Source organism: Dermacentor variabilis, chromosome 7, assembly GCF_050947875.1.
Source record: "Dermacentor variabilis isolate Ectoservices chromosome 7, ASM5094787v1, whole genome shotgun sequence".
Taxonomy (NCBI): Eukaryota; Metazoa; Arthropoda; class Arachnida; order Ixodida; family Ixodidae; genus Dermacentor; species Dermacentor variabilis.
In genome coordinates this window covers 171,406,128-171,422,650 of record NC_134574.1, presented here as the reverse complement: position 1 = coordinate 171,422,650, position 16,523 = coordinate 171,406,128, and the positions used below count along the sequence as shown (strand labels likewise).

Here is a 16,523-nt window from a genome sequence, read left to right as displayed (position 1 = left end):
AACCCTGTTGATGCCTCGTAAAATGTACGACATCTGTTCCTGGAAGTGTTCAGGAATAGACGTGATTCCAAACGGTAATCGGTTGAAGAAGAAGCGCCCAAAAGGCAAGATGAATGTGGTGAGCTCTTTAGAAATTCTGCAAAGCAGAATTTGCCAAAATCCAGAGTTAGCGTCTAGTTTGAAGAACACTATGGCCCCGTGAAGAAGTCCAAGAGGGTGCTCAATGAAAGGGATAGGTTGCCATTCTCTCGTAATGTGGTAGTTCAGTTTTGCAGATTCTCATGTCTCCGGAGGGCTTTGGGATGACTACCATTGGTGCACACCGCTCAGTCAGCTCATCAACAGGCGATATGACATCGATTTTCTGCTTTGTTCATAGTTACAAATTTGTCTTTTCATATAAAGAAATCGGAATGCGTCTCGGAGAGCTGAGCGCGAAAGGTTTCACTCCTGCTTGCAGCTGAATCCGGTGTCTTCTGTGCAGCTTGCCGAGTCTCTGGAACAATGCTGGAGTTGTGCTACTCCTGCGGCTGGAACAAATTTTTCATCTGGACCATATAGCTGGTAAGGAGTAGCTGAGAGAAAAGGTCTGTCCTTCAGTGTCTGTTATATTTGCTTTGAGAGGGCGGTTTCGTTGGCGCCAGTGTCAATTTTGAAGTCTACTGGCTGACCTTGAACCAAGACTGTTGCCTCCCATGTTCAAACATCTGACGTCTTGATTGTTCCGAGGAATCTTGCTTCTAAAGTTACTTGTTGGATTTCAACACAATTGAGCCTCTGCAACATGCATACTGAGGCATAATGACCCTTTCTTTGGCAATTCCTGCAGGCTTCTGAGCATGCTGGACAGAGGGTGCAAGGGTGATGCCCTTGACCACGCCAATGGCATGGTTTCTGTACGCTGTTTTTACAGGAGGAAGAAGATGGCTTGTTTCCGCCGCATGAATAGCTGCCACTTTTGTCCTGTTTTGAAGTACGCCAACTTATTTGGGGACCGGATGCAATTTTGTTAACAGATGGCACTTCCTTGTGGACCTTGGCTTGTTGCTGATGGATGCTCTCGATCTGGCGGATGGACTACAGAGTCTTTTGAAGAGTGATGTCTGTGTCAAGCTGTAGCCTGGCGGATAGCTGCTATTCTGGTGTTGAATCTGACTCGTTCAAAGAATATGTTGCGTCGTGGGATAAAATATTTGTCGATCTGCTCTACAACTGCTTCGAATTTCTGAGTTCTCTTCAGAGAGAGCAAAGGTCACATAGATTTCCTCTGCTTGCTCGCCTGTGATGTAGAGTAGCGCATCTACTCGATGTTTCTCAGGCTTCACGCCCAACCCTGAAGAGCTTAGGAAACGTTCAAATCTTTGTTTCCACTTCGGCCCTTCATTCGGCGATGAAAGTTGAAGGTGTCCGGCGGTTGAATTACGAATGATGCCATGGCCTCAAATGTTAGGCAGTCGCATTGCTCGAGTTCCGAGATGTGCGTATTGGGGAGCAGGTCACCGGCGTTTCCTAGCTGGTGTCATCCTCCGCACGGAGGATGACTATGGGTCAATGTCTGCTGATAGCACCTGTTCTTCTGACACCATGTTGTAGCCAGGAGAAAAGAGCAAGACGGCCAGACGAGTAGCCACACAACCACGCATTTAATAGTCTCTCAGAGGTGTTCTATCCAAGAAGAAGCATACGCTGCCGATTGCAGACCACGTGCCCTCACAGAGAACTAAGTATATTGCCCTACTTTCACCAGATGGCAGCTTCCACCACACTTTGCTTGCCATCGAAGCTGAAAAATTTGCCTCGATGCAGCTGCCACTCCCGCACCACCCAATTCCGAAATGTTGAACTTGTAGCCTGTCACATAGTTGTTTGTTCCTTTGGGTTTAAGAATGGCAGACCTCTTGAATATTGCCATGAATGAATACCAGATGCTTATTGGACCTAGGGAACTCATGACGATTCATTTCATTTCATTTCATTTTTACTTTCTTAAAGACCCCCTGTAGGGGGTTTTACATAAGGGGTGAGGTTAATGTGAAAAAGTGAAGCATTTTTTTTCATGATGACAGGTGGGATGTAACTTTTTCTAGGAAGGTGGATGGACAGGTGATGGGCAGTAATAGTTTTAAAAAGTTTAAAAATCATTTCGAAAAAGCGTGCGGAACAGCCAAATGCTGCGGGTAGAGCCACAGAGCAAACATAAAATTGTAACCAGACTCTAGCTTCTCTGATATTTTGTTTGTCAAGCCTTTATTGGTGGTTCCATGCTTTGGTTTCAATTGTAAGTCGACCTCCCCAAATTAAAAAAAAAAATAGGTTGACTTACTATTGTGTAAACATGGCAATACGAAGCTTTAGAAAACACAGCTGAGAACAAGCAGCTGCATTCCAAGATCATTTAGGGGCCCTTTTAACATGAAAGCTCAGAGTAGAATATTATATTCTAAATTCTCACCTTGCTTATGCCAGGGTAGCGAGACTTCTCAAGGTTTTCAATTATTTCTTTCAGCAGCGGGCTCTCACTGGATGAGTTCCCACGATCCTTGAGTTTCTGCCATAACAAAGACATTTCATGAGGAAGCAGAGCACACAAACACGTATAAATTCCATTATTCTTCCAAAAAACAGTTCCACTTGAAAGCTGCTTCCACTGTGAAACAATACAAGTCGGCGCTTAAGTGGAAGTTTTCGTTCAAGGAGACCTCCGATTTCCCCATCCAGGTGCATATGCAGTACACAAATGCTCTATTAGGCCATCGGTGGTTTGGTACGAGCAAAATTTGTTGGAAATTAATACCAATCATGAAAGCAGAATGTTTCAACTGTCAAAAGATAACATAAATGAGAACTAAAAAAAAGTAGAAAACTTCAAACAAGTTGATGCACCAATTGTACAACACTGTACCTCTGCACAATAAACAGATATAGCAATTATATAAACTATACATCCATTAGAGCATCCAAAGCAGACAAATACCGTAAGATATTAACTTGCAGCTTGTATCCCATTACAAAACTCTGATTCAGAAATTAGTGCCATATTTTTTAATGCTCTGTAATCTATCAATTTTGTTCACTCCAGATGCACTAACAGATGCTGTTCATAGGAAAGCAATATCTGCTTTTATTCAACAGTTACAGCAGTGGTTCCCAAATGGGGGTCAGTGCAGCCATTTTTGGAGGTCTGCGGAATCCATACCTGCAAAAAAGAAAAGAGAGAGATACTTTTTTTCCTTTTTCTCTTTATTTTTTTCTTTTTAGTGTGGGCGTGGCCACTGCAAACCTTGAGGCATTTTAGTTGGCGACTGCAGAAATGTTTTTCCTCCTCCATGCTGCAAAGCTTTTGTCACAATTCTCTACGGCACATGCATGCGAGCATGCTTTTTCCAGGCTTGCATACTTGAAAAGCAAATACAGAAACAGGTTGAATGTGGCTGCAGATATTCAACTCTGCTTAAGCGTGACCACACCATGTATTCACAAGCTCTCCAGATTAAATTGCCATGGCACTTTTGTTTGACCATTCTTTACCAGGTAGCAATAGAAGGCACCTGTTTCACACCACATGTTGTGTTAACCCTTTGAGGCACTGTGTACACAACTGTGTATGCCAAGGTTGTGAATCAGCAGCAAAGGCACTGGTGAAAGAAATGACATTTAAAATGTGTCACACCTTTGGTTTGAGTTGTGCTGCAAGTTTCAATAACATGTTCAAAATGTTTTAGTAAAACGCATGGGAAAGTAGACGGTTGGATACTTTTACTTGGTGTAAGTATGTTGCATGCAGCGGGTTCACTTCTTTCACTGTGTTTCACAATTCATTGCGCAAGGAACAACTTTTAAATGGCTGAATAGGTGCTTTTCAAGGCGGCTAGACATGGAATAGTTGATGTTCTCATATTTGATTTTCCTGTACGAGTTTTCGCATGGAGTCCACATTTTCTAAACATGACAAAACACACTAAAGGATTGACAACTGTTAATGTATTTTGCAGCTGTACACTTTTCCTGATTCTGAAAATCTTGGAAATGCGGTTGAAGTAAGTTTTAAATCAACCGAACAAGTTAGCGGCTGAAAGGGTTAAGGGGAGACGTGGCTTTGAAAATCAACTTCCCTATTTATTCATGGATTTTGATCCATGAAAGTTTGATCCATCCAAGAAAGTTTCAAAGTGATACCTTGAGAACATTTTATTCATCAGTATTTTTCTCCCCTGAACTTTCTGGAGGGCTTGGAGAGCTTAAAAAATGTGATGGAAGGCTTGTTGAGTATTGACTGCATAGGCACCTAAATGCATGCTGAAGGTCATGACAATCTTCCTTTTTTTTTTCACAACACAAGTTTTTGGGAGCGTCATTTGTTATGTTACCTTTGCATCAAGCACACTTTCGGGGTGAATAGAAAGCCATACAAAAAGTCAAGATAGAAAAGCGAGACAGCCACGACCTGTACTGTAGCCCAAGGAACATGACCAAAAAAATAAGAAAAATAAAGCAGTGCCAAAATAGGCTTAACGGTAACAAATAAATAAGCTCCAGAAACTGAGCAGAAAGGTATACAAAAAAAAAAGTTTTCAGAAAACGGCTCTCAACAGGGCTGCGCATGCAAGTGATCGAGAGAGAGGTTGCCAGGAACATGTGTGCACACAAAGTTTCACCTTCTCTTCAGTTCTCTAAAAGGAACCAAATTTGTAGTCTTTATACTTTTTGTGCGCAAACAAACAGGGACGAAGAATAGGGGCAACACAAGGACGAGCGATTGTCCTTGTGTTGCCCCTATTCTTCGTCCCTGTTTGTTTGCGCACAAAAAGTATAAATATGAATATGTTCCAACTAGGCCGACTCGCAGTTATGTTGTAGTCTTTGGTGTGTTTTGTGATGTGGGGCTTCTTGGTCATGTGGCCCCTGATCTGGTGTGCTTTCGACTAAACCCCCCCCCCCCCTTTCCTTTTGTCATTCTTTGCTGCTGCTCTACAAAGAGCGTGGTGTATGAGTTACAAATCAAATGAGGTATAGAACTCTGTGTGGGCATGAATATAGTTCCAGTGTTGTACCTGCAGACTGCCTCATGATAGCAGTCTCCAGTGCAATCAGTGTGGCATTTTTTTTTTCTTCTTTTAGTAGAATTGACCATGTTACTGAATGAAGGCACCAGCCTTTCGAGTCATCTTCCCTTGACAATGGCTGCAGAACTCAGGATCAGAGGGCCACTGAGATATGCAGCTACTAGGTGCTTTCCAGTTGTGCTTTTGTATGATGCCTTGGTTGTGCAGTGAGGTGTCTGTGCCAGGCCAGGGGGCCTAGTGAATAGAGCTCATTACGAGGTTTTCTTTATGAAGGCCTTGCATCATAGGTGGAAAGCTTTAATTTTTCTGGGTGGGGGGGGAGGGGACTTGGGCCCAACCAGATTTCCAACCCCTCTCCCCACACACATACTATATATATAGATATATATAGTATAATCTTTAATAACAGTTTCACTTGAAGAAACTTCGTGTGACCTCACAGTAGGAGACAGTTCAGTTTCACAGCCTGAGTCCTCTCTGACCACCAAGAATCTGGCATCTCTCAATGGTGTAATTTTCCTTTGTGAAATTGTTTTATACTTCGCTATCACTAATACTGCTTCGCCTTTCCAAAGAAACACCAGCATCTCTCTCTCTCTTTTCTGTGAGTACGAGTATAAGCGCTGCTGCGCATCACTGCTGTTGATTCTCATTTAGAGTGAATCCAGCTTGGCCTCATTTCGGTGTCTAGAGTGTACACAGGGTGTCCCAACTTTCAAGCACCAAGACTTAAAAAAAAAGAATTGCATTACTCAAAGAAAGCCTAGTGCATATTGTTTCCAGTACAGTAGAGTAGCCGCCAGTAATTTTTTTCATTACTGAGATTTAATTAGGTAATTATAAATTAATCTAACTCAAGAAGCATTGTCGTAATTATCAAAGTGTCAATGAGGCATGTGTAGCCCCCCCCCCCCTATGGCATATAACTGTGGTGTTTTCAGCAACATACTAATTGCATATAATTTTTTCCGACTGATGAAGAAACCCGACGAAAAATAGAAATACAACATGAGTGCGCTCCCACCCGCATAATAAAGCAGCACCCTCAACTAAGCTGATTGAAAGCAATAGGAGGTCCCGATACAGTCTTTGACTATGTAACCGCCTTTTGTATACTAAATACTTTTAATGTTACCCAAGTTGTAATAATATATTCTGATTTTGAACTGCTTTGCCTGTGGCAAACCCGAAGAGACAGCACACCATCTTGATAATGGTATGAAAGGAGCACCAACAGCAGGTTTCTCGGCTTCGCAGCTATTCCTTCTTCTCATTTCTACGTCACACTTATTATTCGTCTCTCAAGGCCGACTGATCACATTGATAACAAAAGCCCCTTGATAATACAGCCGAAGTGTCGCTCTGACTAAGCATGAAACGCGAAAAGCAATGCAATAAACATAGAATGTCTTAAAATCCCGGCTCTGCTCGCATCATGTCGAAAGAGTCGCAGCTATATTTCGGGGCAGAAGCTTGCTTCAGACCAAACCCACATTAATGTGACAGTTTGACTTTTTATTAGAGTGTACACGTGCTGCAGAAACAGGATCATGGCAAAAAATAAATTCGAAATAAAGAGACCGGGAAGTGACTCACGTGTAGAGAAAAAGCAAAACCGATGCGTTCAATAAAGTAAATGCAACACTTCTAAATGAGCCAAATTGTCAATCGGGACGTCTGCACAAAAAAAAAAAAAGTCCACGCGGAATCTTCTCTGGGATTTGCCTGAATGATGCGTAAACATGTCGTACTAGTACCGACGTGATGTTTCATGGTAGTATGCTGGCGTGTTTGGTATAATTGCGAGAACGACCATGACAAAACCGTGAAATGGAGAAGCACAATTGCAATACCGAACTGTTAAGGGAGACCTGCATGAGACGAGCTAAAAGTGGCGTGTAGAAGCAATAATCACTAGTGTTATAGATAACCCGCTGCAGATGTGGACGTGGGATGAAATGACCACGAAGATGTAGCATATGAAGGAAATATATGCAACATTTATTAGGTACACAGAACCATTATGAACTGTGACCAACCATGCTCCGTAGGCGGCTAAGACTGGCACGGCGGTTAGGCCCATATCTTGAAAGCAATCTGCAAAAGCCACAGAGTGCGGCATGTACTGAGAGCTCCGTGAGCACGGTGTCCTTGCCGCTTCGTTGGTGTTGAAGCGACACGCACCACGCAGGTGAATTCACTTGCTGTTGCAGGTACTATGTTGAAGATGATCGTCTTACAAGACGGATGGAGGGACGATTTTTCCATTGGCTAATGAAAGAAATGTTTACGCATTTAGAACCATCAGGCTATGCCTCATCGTTGCACATAATGCCCAGGTGGCCTGAGCCTGGGCTGGCAACCTCGCAGGTGCTTTTCTCATTAAAGTTTTTTCCTTCCTTTCTTCCTTAAAACCATCAGATTTCAGTGTGCCCTTATTATTTACAAATTCACAAGCTCCGTTGAACACCAGCTGCTGCCTAGAGGATGTGCTCGGATAGGTCTCCTCCTGCAGCTATGCAGTATTGAGTCCACTTTATCACATCTTCGGTGGCTTTCTTGATGACCGACGCTGGAACTCTACAGCAGACATCCGTTATCCTTGCATTGAGCTCATCCGACGTCTATCTCGATCACGTAAGCACAATCTTTCACATAACTCCAAAGAAAGAAATCGGGTGGAGAGAGGTCAGGTGACCTAGCCTGCCAATTTACAGGCTTGTGCCTTCCAATCTTATTTTAAACAGAACAGCGCATATTTTGACTGGGACAAGGAGGGAGACACGACACGGACGAGCGCTGTCCGTGCCGTGTCTCCCTCTTTGTCCCTGTCAAAATATGTGCTGTTCTGTTTAAAATGGCTTACCAACTCGCCCAAACGTCCATTTTAACCTTCCAATCTATTGCGCATTAAAAGTTGCATCCGGCCAGTTTCGTGCTCGGCTGCTGCTGTATATGGGTGCCCCATCTTGCTGATACCATAGAAGTGGAAGACGTGACAGCAGGACTTCGCTGAGAAACTCATCCACCCCTTCTTCAAGGATTTCGTCCACGTAACGCTGTCCAGTCAGTGTGTGAGCGAAGAAGATGGGACCAATTATAGCACTGGCATAAATTCCGAACCGCACGATGGGCGACCACTGGTACTGGTGCCGATTGCGCTTTACCCAGTGTGGATTGTAGTTTCTCCAAGAGTGTGTATTATGCTAATTTATTTGGCTGCTTCTGTAAAAATTGGCTTCATCTGTACACATGATGTTGCTCAAAGTCTGGCGACTCATGGGCTTTTGTGAGGACTCAATTTTATCTTCCAAGCATTGGTGCACGTTGAAGTGGTATGGGTGAAAGGCCGAGTCATTTAGAATCCTCCAATGTGATGACTTGGAAATTAGTAACTGGGCAGCCATGTCCCGCACGCTAGCTAGCATGAGGGTTTGAGGCCATAAATGATAGAACATCCGTGCGTAGGCTTGGACTCAAAGATGAAGTTCTCCACCACTGTTCTGGGAGCTACTGGTTTGTCTCAGGTTTTCATAATTTCTGATGATAGACAATGCATTTGGTCTACCCCGCCCTTCCATAACTGATATATATTTGCAGCATTCCTCTTGTTGCTATTTGCAGCTCCCAAGGCAAGGATCATGTTTTCCTTCTGCTCATTAGAGAAAGACATGGCTACTGGGATGAAATAAAACGCACCTTTAAACCTTTGCACTGGCATTGTCATTCACTTTTGTGGTGATAAATCCTGTGGCAAAAAAAAAAAAAAGAACATCCAAGCCCTTTATCTACGCAAAGACAACAGCTATCATAGCTTGTTTCCAACTACATAACACCAAACGCGATGTGTTACTTAAGCCAGGAAGCGGCAATAATAAACTAGCTCAATCACGATGTTTTTCTTTATTTCCTTTATTTCGTTTTGGCTAACTCAGAGGGAACTTGTATGAGGGCACTGCTTTATGATGCGGGCAGGAGCACAGTCACGTGGTATTTTTTTTATTTCATTTTGCGGGGTTTATTAATTAGTCGGAAAGAATTAGTATGCAAATAGTACATCGCTGAAAATACCGCAATTAAATGTCCCTTGGCTGTGCCTACAAATGCCTCATTGACACTTTGATAATTAGTATAGTAAATCTCAAGCTCGATAATTAATTACAGTTACCTAATTAAATCTCAGTATTGAAAAAGATTACTGGCAGCTACTCCACTGTACCGGAAACAAAATGCACTAGGTTTTTTTCAAGTAAAGCAATTGGTCTTTCTTAAAATATGGGTGCATGATAGTTAATTGAGACACCCTGTATATATTTATGAACTCTGCGTGCAAGCGACAACATTTCCATCTATGATAAATGTTGTAAATTATTAGAGCACCTTTTTTTAATGAGTCGTTATCATTGCTTACTGGCAAGAGAAGCAATACTGAAGGGTTGAAATCTGGGCCAGTTGATACATAATTGAAGGAAAAAACCAGTCAAAAAACACAAAGGACAAGAGGAGACGTTCACACCACAACGACTGGTCCAGTCGTTGGTCCAGGCAGCTGCCAGTCGTTGTGGTGTGAACCTCTCCTCTTGTCCTTTGTGTTCTTTGACTGGTTTTTTCCTTCAAGCAATACTGAGCCACATGTCATTCACCTGCATTTCACATTTCACTAAAAAAAAAAAAGACTGTCGAAGGGGTCACAGTATTTTTCAGGGTCAAAAAAGCACACAAAGCAATTTGAAGCGAGGTGAACATACAGCGACATATTTATTATCTAGGCATATCCTTAACTTTAGAAATAATTTTTCATTGACTACCTCCTTCTCTTTCAAAAATGTAATAAACTTTATCCTATGTGTATACTTAAATATATTGTATAAGTGCATGGTGTTTACAGTGGAAATTTAAAACAATGTTGAAGTGAGAAAGTATGGATGAGGCAGCTGCTGTTAGGGCTTCTAATGCGTGTGTCCCCCTATTGTCAGAATTTACAGAAATAAAGTGAAAGTATGAATTAAAAGCCGTGCATGTCTGCGTCAACAATGATGCAGTAAGTTTTTAGCCACAATAAAAGTTTAAGTGAACAGGTCGAGGTGAGTTAAAAGAAACGTGAAATGATGTGGGTGACAAAACTCTGGTAACGGCATCGTGACAACAGAAAGTTTTAGTTGAGCGTCCGTAACCACCCACGCATGCAGTGCGTGAGGTTGTGCGCACGTAGCGAAGCATGCGCACACGATACGGCAATAGTTGGCTGGACGCGAAAGTTGAGAAGGGGATTGATGACTTGCACGAGTAGGAACCAGTAGTGTGCTACTCAGCACCGCAATATGCCACCATCTGAAACCGTATAGCCAAAGCTGCCACTAAGTCGAGCCAAAAGCCGGAGTCATATTTTCGGCAAGAGTGATATCGAAAAATTTGATCTCGTGGACATGCGATAACAACCCGCAAAGCCCGCTGAGCTCGCAGCAGATGCTATGCAGCTCTTGAAAAGCTGCGGGCACACGCAAGATACTGTGCATGCTCCTGCGTACCGCGCATGTGCACTGACGCCTCCACGGGTTTGCTGTGTATGCAGAGCTGCTGCGCGCGCCCAACTAAAGCTGTCTAATGTGATAACAGAGACAGCGCGCAATTTGCTTGGTTATGGGTTTGAAGTGCTGATGTGCGAAATACCTAGCCGTGGGTAGGAGGAGTCAACACTCGATGTATTTAGTCGCGCAGTTCGAGGTGCCAACGCACGAAATGCCTAGCCACAGGCTTGAGGAGTCAACACTGCATATGCTCAGTCGTGCAGTCCGAGGTGCCGACACGCGCAAAATGCCTAGCCGTGGGCTCGAGGAGTCGATGCTCGGTGGGCTTAGTTGTGTAGTTGAAGGCGCCGATGCACGAAATGCTTAGACGAGGGGTCCAAGAAGTCCGTGCGCGATATGCTTGATTGCAGACTTGGAAACGCCTATGCGCAAAATTCTTAGCCGCGGGTCTGAGGATTGCGTAAACAATGTGTTTGGTCATGAATTCTAAAACACCAAGTGCTGAAAAGCTCAGCCGCGTGTACGAGGATTCCACGCGCAAAGCTTGGTCCCGAAGTCCGCGCTGCCGATGCTCGGAATACTTAGCCGCGGGTCTGGTAAGTTCACAAACGGAATGATCGGCCATGCTTCTGCGATGCCCGCGTAGTGCCCGTTTTGGCGCTCATCGAGATTAGAGAGAGTGGAGACTGTCCAGAGCTCGTGAGGTTCAAAGAGCCAAGCAGACGATGCGAGCGCTGAACCAATGAACCCACTGGAATCACATGGCTGGCTCAGCCAATCGTGGACTCCAGCATGACCTTCAATCCATTGCTTTTTGTGTGCTTGTTTCTGGATGGAGGAGATAGCTGAAGTGGCAAAGTTGAAGGCTGAGAAATTTGCTTTCTGATAAGACCTAGGTGTAGGTGCTCGGATGCATCATTCCGGAGATATTGTGGCTTGAAAAACGTTGTTCTTCCACGATTTCCACGAAATTTTTCCCTACCTTGGCTGATACAAATTTTTTAGTGCGCTTCTATGTGGTTTTCAGTGATGACATTTCGGAATCATATAGAAAAAGAGTGGCAGAAACTGAAAATCTTATTTCCAAGAAATCGAATTGCTGACCATTTTTCACAATGCAAAAGCCGCGTATCCCCTCAATTTATAGCCTCCCTCTCACTGAAAGCAGTCCCCATCACTTCCAGTGGTCCACAAGGGGTCCCCGACAAATGCATGGCTGAGAACCACTGAGTTACAACATTCTAAACTCGATGTTTCATTTTGCAAAAATTTTCTAGAAAATGACAGGCTGGTATAAATTTAAAAAGTTGTGTCCTGCAGTTGACTGATTTTAACTTTTCAGTTTAGTTGTAACACACCTAATCAAAATTTGTACAGTAGATGCCAAGCAAAATGATTTCTCCCTTCCTGTGTATTTAGATAGGAGCTCTTGAGAGAGATAAGTAATGAACGGTGGAGATGTTTGCCTGTCCAGATGCCAAGCACGCTGCTTCACATGATAATGGTGATACATGAAATGTCCGATTAACATGCACAACACCCCTCATGTTGTAGACGCACTATGGCTGAGGTAAGAAATTCTCTACCTGTAAGCAATGCGAGAACTTTTCCCTGGCAGACGACCAGTCACCGGCACGCAGAAGTGCTAGTCCCCAGGCGGCAAACACGCCGGATGTCTCAAGGCCACACTTTGTGGAGACTTCAAGAGCCAGGGCCATACGTTCAGTCTCCATGAGCCGGTCCCTCAACTTGCGCTCTGGCCCTTGGTCAGAGTTGAGGCTGCGACCAACCTTGCGCCGGCTGCCAGGCTCATCTCCATCATTGGCAGTTCTGTAAGCCAGCATAAAAATTAAGTTAAGAGTAAAACAGCATCAGAACTTAAACAGCACAGAATGAGGCTAATAGTGAAAAGAAAACCAGATTCAGCACTGCACTGATAAGAGAAAATTTGCCGAGAACCAATTGCCAGTCAAAGTAATAGTAATTGTACATAATAAGAGACATGCAAGCAAGGTGTTGCCTACATACGCTAAACCATGAAAGGCCAGAAGCCCGCCAAGGTTGCCGATTGTGATGACGTGCACACTAGTGTAGACAGAATACCAACAGAACAATTTTATTAATCAAGTTTAAGTTTTTATTCATTGCTTGTGCACATTACAGAGGACATAATTTAAAGTTCAAGTTTTTACTTTAGATAAGTAAGTTAAAGTCCAAGCTTTTTATTAATTCCTTGTATAGATTACAGAAGATATGATGAGACTGATTACATTCAGAGCTCTTAGAGTTAAAAAGAAACCGTCAGAGGTACCTCTCCAAACAATACTCACGTATATAATGTGCAAACTACAGTGTGGTAGTCAATTCAAAGAAAGGGTTTGGAGTTAAAAAATAGCATGTGATAACATGGCAGCGTAAATGTCATGATACTAAATTGGAAATCGGAACACAAGCGAATCATTGCAGCTGAGAATGCTTGATACCATTTCATTGTTGAATACAAAATGTCACGTGCTCAGTACTCCTCACCGAATAAGCATTTCCTCTGGAAGAAGGTGCTGGCAGTTTGCATTGACCATAAGCCGCACAATGTCCAGCCTCCTGAGGTAGGCATCACTGCACGCAACACCACTTGTTATGCCTGCACCCAGAAACTTGACCTTGGCTCTCAGGATCAACGACTTGAGCATGCTGAAAAGGAAGCACGGAAAGGAAGGTGAGACAGATGTGAAAAACTAAGCAACAGAAAGTCATTACTATGCTTTTGTATGTGTTACTGACCCCTGCACATCAACTTGCTTCCCATCATACTTACAGCACATGTAAGCCATGGAAATAAATGGATACAACAATGTTCAAATATTTACAAAAGCAAACCCGCACAATTGTTGGTCCTGGAAACAATTGTCCTTTGTATGCACAGTCAGAGTCACTTGCTACTGCTCACTGTTGAACTGCGATGTGGCTTCACATCAATATGGTGTGCACTGCTGTGAAGCCACACAGCGCCACACAATTTCCACATCATATAACCCACATTACAAATTTGTGCTAGTATTTCCCAAGAGACAGAGAAAATTTTTATGTTAGAAAAGCAGAGAGATTGGTTGAAAAAAGTTTGTCTCTGACCAGCTACTATACATAGTGGAAAGAGAGAAGGAAAAGGAGAGAGTGGGGGTGACAGTGATAACGTATAATGAACTATGTACACATATGATGCACATACATATTCTGTGTACAACACATCACAATGCGCAAGTGCCTGTCAGGCAATGCTAGAGCCCGGAGTCAAGGCTGCTCTCCATTTAAAATGTGAAAAGTGCTCTTGTTGAAGTGCAATTTGAGTGTCATTCCATGGTCCCAGAATCTTCTGTTCTAATAAAGGTCTGTCATTCAGACAGCACAATCTGGCATTGAGTACCCGCATTCTGCGCTACAATCAAGACAGTTACAGAGGATTTTCGAGATTATTCTTGAAGTCTCATATGCCTGACATCTGAGGTTGTTCTCGTGACACACATCTTAAGCGGTACCCCAAGTCTCGGCCTGTAAAATAAAGTTGGATATCATCGCTTGGCTCTGGGTTGAATCGTGAATCTTAAGTCTGGCTCTCGCATTAAAAGGCAATATTGACGATAGCTGGTGCAGACAGCCCAGTGCAGACTACATTTTTTGAATTTGGGATGTGGCTAATATGTGCAAACATATGAAACAGGCATATTTCTCATATGTTCATTGTGTGTTTTTAATGCATTTACGTGTTTCTTAAAAAAACATGAATCAACTAGCCTTTAACCAGGACATTTAAGCACCGTATTTAATAAAAAATAGGTTGAGCATGAATATAGGCCGACCCCTATATATTGTGCTCTGCAAAAAATAAAAAAGAATTATTCGAACATAGGCCAACCCATTGGAATCGGTACGTTAGAATCAAGTATTACACGCTGTGAGCCTAGCTGCCGTAGCTTCCTCCTTGTGCTGTAGTACGTGTGCTTGGGCATTAGTCCACCTCATGTCCACCTAAACCATTAGACCACCTAAACGTTTTCTGCATTTGCTCTATCGGCATGGAGTGCTGAGTTCAACAAGATGGCGCATTTACAAGGAAAGTGATCATGTGTGCGGAGACAGACAGAAATTGGGCTGCATCACGGGCATTCAGAGTACCCGAAACTTGCGTGCAGGACGGTCACAAACAGAAGGAAATTGTTTTTGCCAGCAAAGCAACATAGTAGACCGAAGCAGGACGTATTTGTGACGATCCACTTCAGCGATACGATTGCCTCGGCCCTATCTTGAAAGTGATCTGCGACGGGGACAGAGTCCACTGCACACTGTTTTTGCCGCTTATAATTCACGTTGAAGTGAGAGGCAGTTGCTGCCACGCCTCCTCACTCCAGCATTTTGACAATGAGTTTCTGCGTTCATCCAGTGAGATGCGTTCATGTTTGCTTGGGCACCTGTGACACGATGCCTGTTAATATAGTCAATACTGTACTGTACAGGTGCGCATTAGAATTGAGTAAATGCGGTATTTGTGTCTTGCGCGACCGCGGCTTCGACGAATGGCATCGATATGCATGGCAGGGCGTTTTGGTTTGCAGCCTTGGCCCTCACTGCTCCAGTGGCAGCTCTGTTCCACTTTGGAACTTCAATAGCTCAGTACTTTTGCTATCTTTGATCACGCATATAGGTCGAGATTCTTTGGTCACAAATATAGGTTGATAGATGATTATGGGTAACATTTCTGGAAAAAAAAAAGGTCAACCTATATTTGAATAAATACGGTATTTGTCTCTTTTTCTTACATTTTTAACTTTAGCAAGTGGCCGTTTTAGTCATACAATATGTTTTTGTTGAGCTCTGATCTACATTCCCACTAGCCAACCACTCAGAAGGCACAGAAACAGAAGAGAGAAAGGGGGGGGGGCGTACAGACACTCACGTGATTATGAGTCCATAGTCAACAAAGCTCTCGGATGTGCTCTTTGGTGCCAAAACAGGAAAGAGACTATCAGAAAGTGACAAGATGTACATGGCACAGTCTGCCGGACTGGAATGCTTCTCCAGAATGGCAAGCGAGAGCGAAACGCTTGGAGCCTGAAAGAAAAATACAAGAAATGATATCCAAGAATTCACATCATTAGAAACTTGTGCCTTAAAAAGACACTAAAGAGAAACATTAAACCTGTTTAGACTGATAAGGTGGTGTTTCAAAACTCTGTTTTAGTTTAATTTTGTGGTAATAAGTTTATCATAAAAAAAAATTATGGCCAAAGTTTCATTTTTTAAATTTCATGGAACAACCCCAGCGCTGGTGCGTTAGTGTGACGTCACAGTATTGAAAGTATTTTTTCGTATTGAGCAGTTGTGGTTCAATAAATGTTATTGAAACTTGCTAAGTTCAGCCTGTGACTCTTTCAGAATATGCACAACGCGGCCGATCTTTACTGATTAAAAATTAACTGCACCAAAGCACATACTGTCAAACTCCATGACAACATGGCCAGATCACGCGGGAACCTCAAGGCACTGCCACAAGCTGTGTTCTGTCTTTGCGTATTAATGCGATAGCATTCAGGGTCCCGCATCGCAAAAAATCCGATGTTGGCGCCGGATGTCGCTTGGCAAAAAATCATTTTGAGCCACAACCATGCAGGTCCTCCGCATGGCATAGAGGCAATAATGAACTAATTCAATTCCTCAAAGTAAAATACATCAGAAAAATTGTCAAGTACGACCTAAACACAGGCTACAGACATGACAGTGTCGGAGTTTAATTTCAATATATCATAAAACATAATTACGTTACGCAGAACCTCAAACACCGCTTGGTTCCTTGCAACAACACCATTGCGCATGCCTCAGCACATCTGCGAGAAAGCTGTGGTTACCGGGAAGTGCGACAAGCAGTCAGGGATCTCCGAAA

At 43.2% G+C, this 16,523-nt stretch overlaps 1 protein-coding gene across 3 annotated transcripts in view; it reads right to left on the bottom strand.

Moving 5' to 3' along the window:
- Sptz (zinc finger FYVE-type containing 26 spastizin) overlaps window positions 1-16,523 on the bottom strand; it is a 164,787-nt gene that overhangs the window by 34,332 nt on the left and 113,932 nt on the right. For 2 of the 3 annotated variants that reach the window (XM_075700296.1, XM_075700295.1), the window contains 4 exons: window positions 15,540-15,694; window positions 13,121-13,282; window positions 12,178-12,421; window positions 2,453-2,548 (listed from right to left, as the gene is read on the bottom strand). In XM_075700296.1, the coding sequence (XP_075556411.1) occupies window positions 2,453-2,548; window positions 12,178-12,421; window positions 13,121-13,282; window positions 15,540-15,694 (657 nt within the window). Of the gene's footprint in view, window positions 1-2,452; window positions 2,549-2,579; window positions 3,197-12,177; window positions 12,422-13,120; window positions 13,283-15,539; window positions 15,695-16,523 lie in introns of those variants that run through there. The other variant, XM_075700297.1, reaches the window with a different exon arrangement.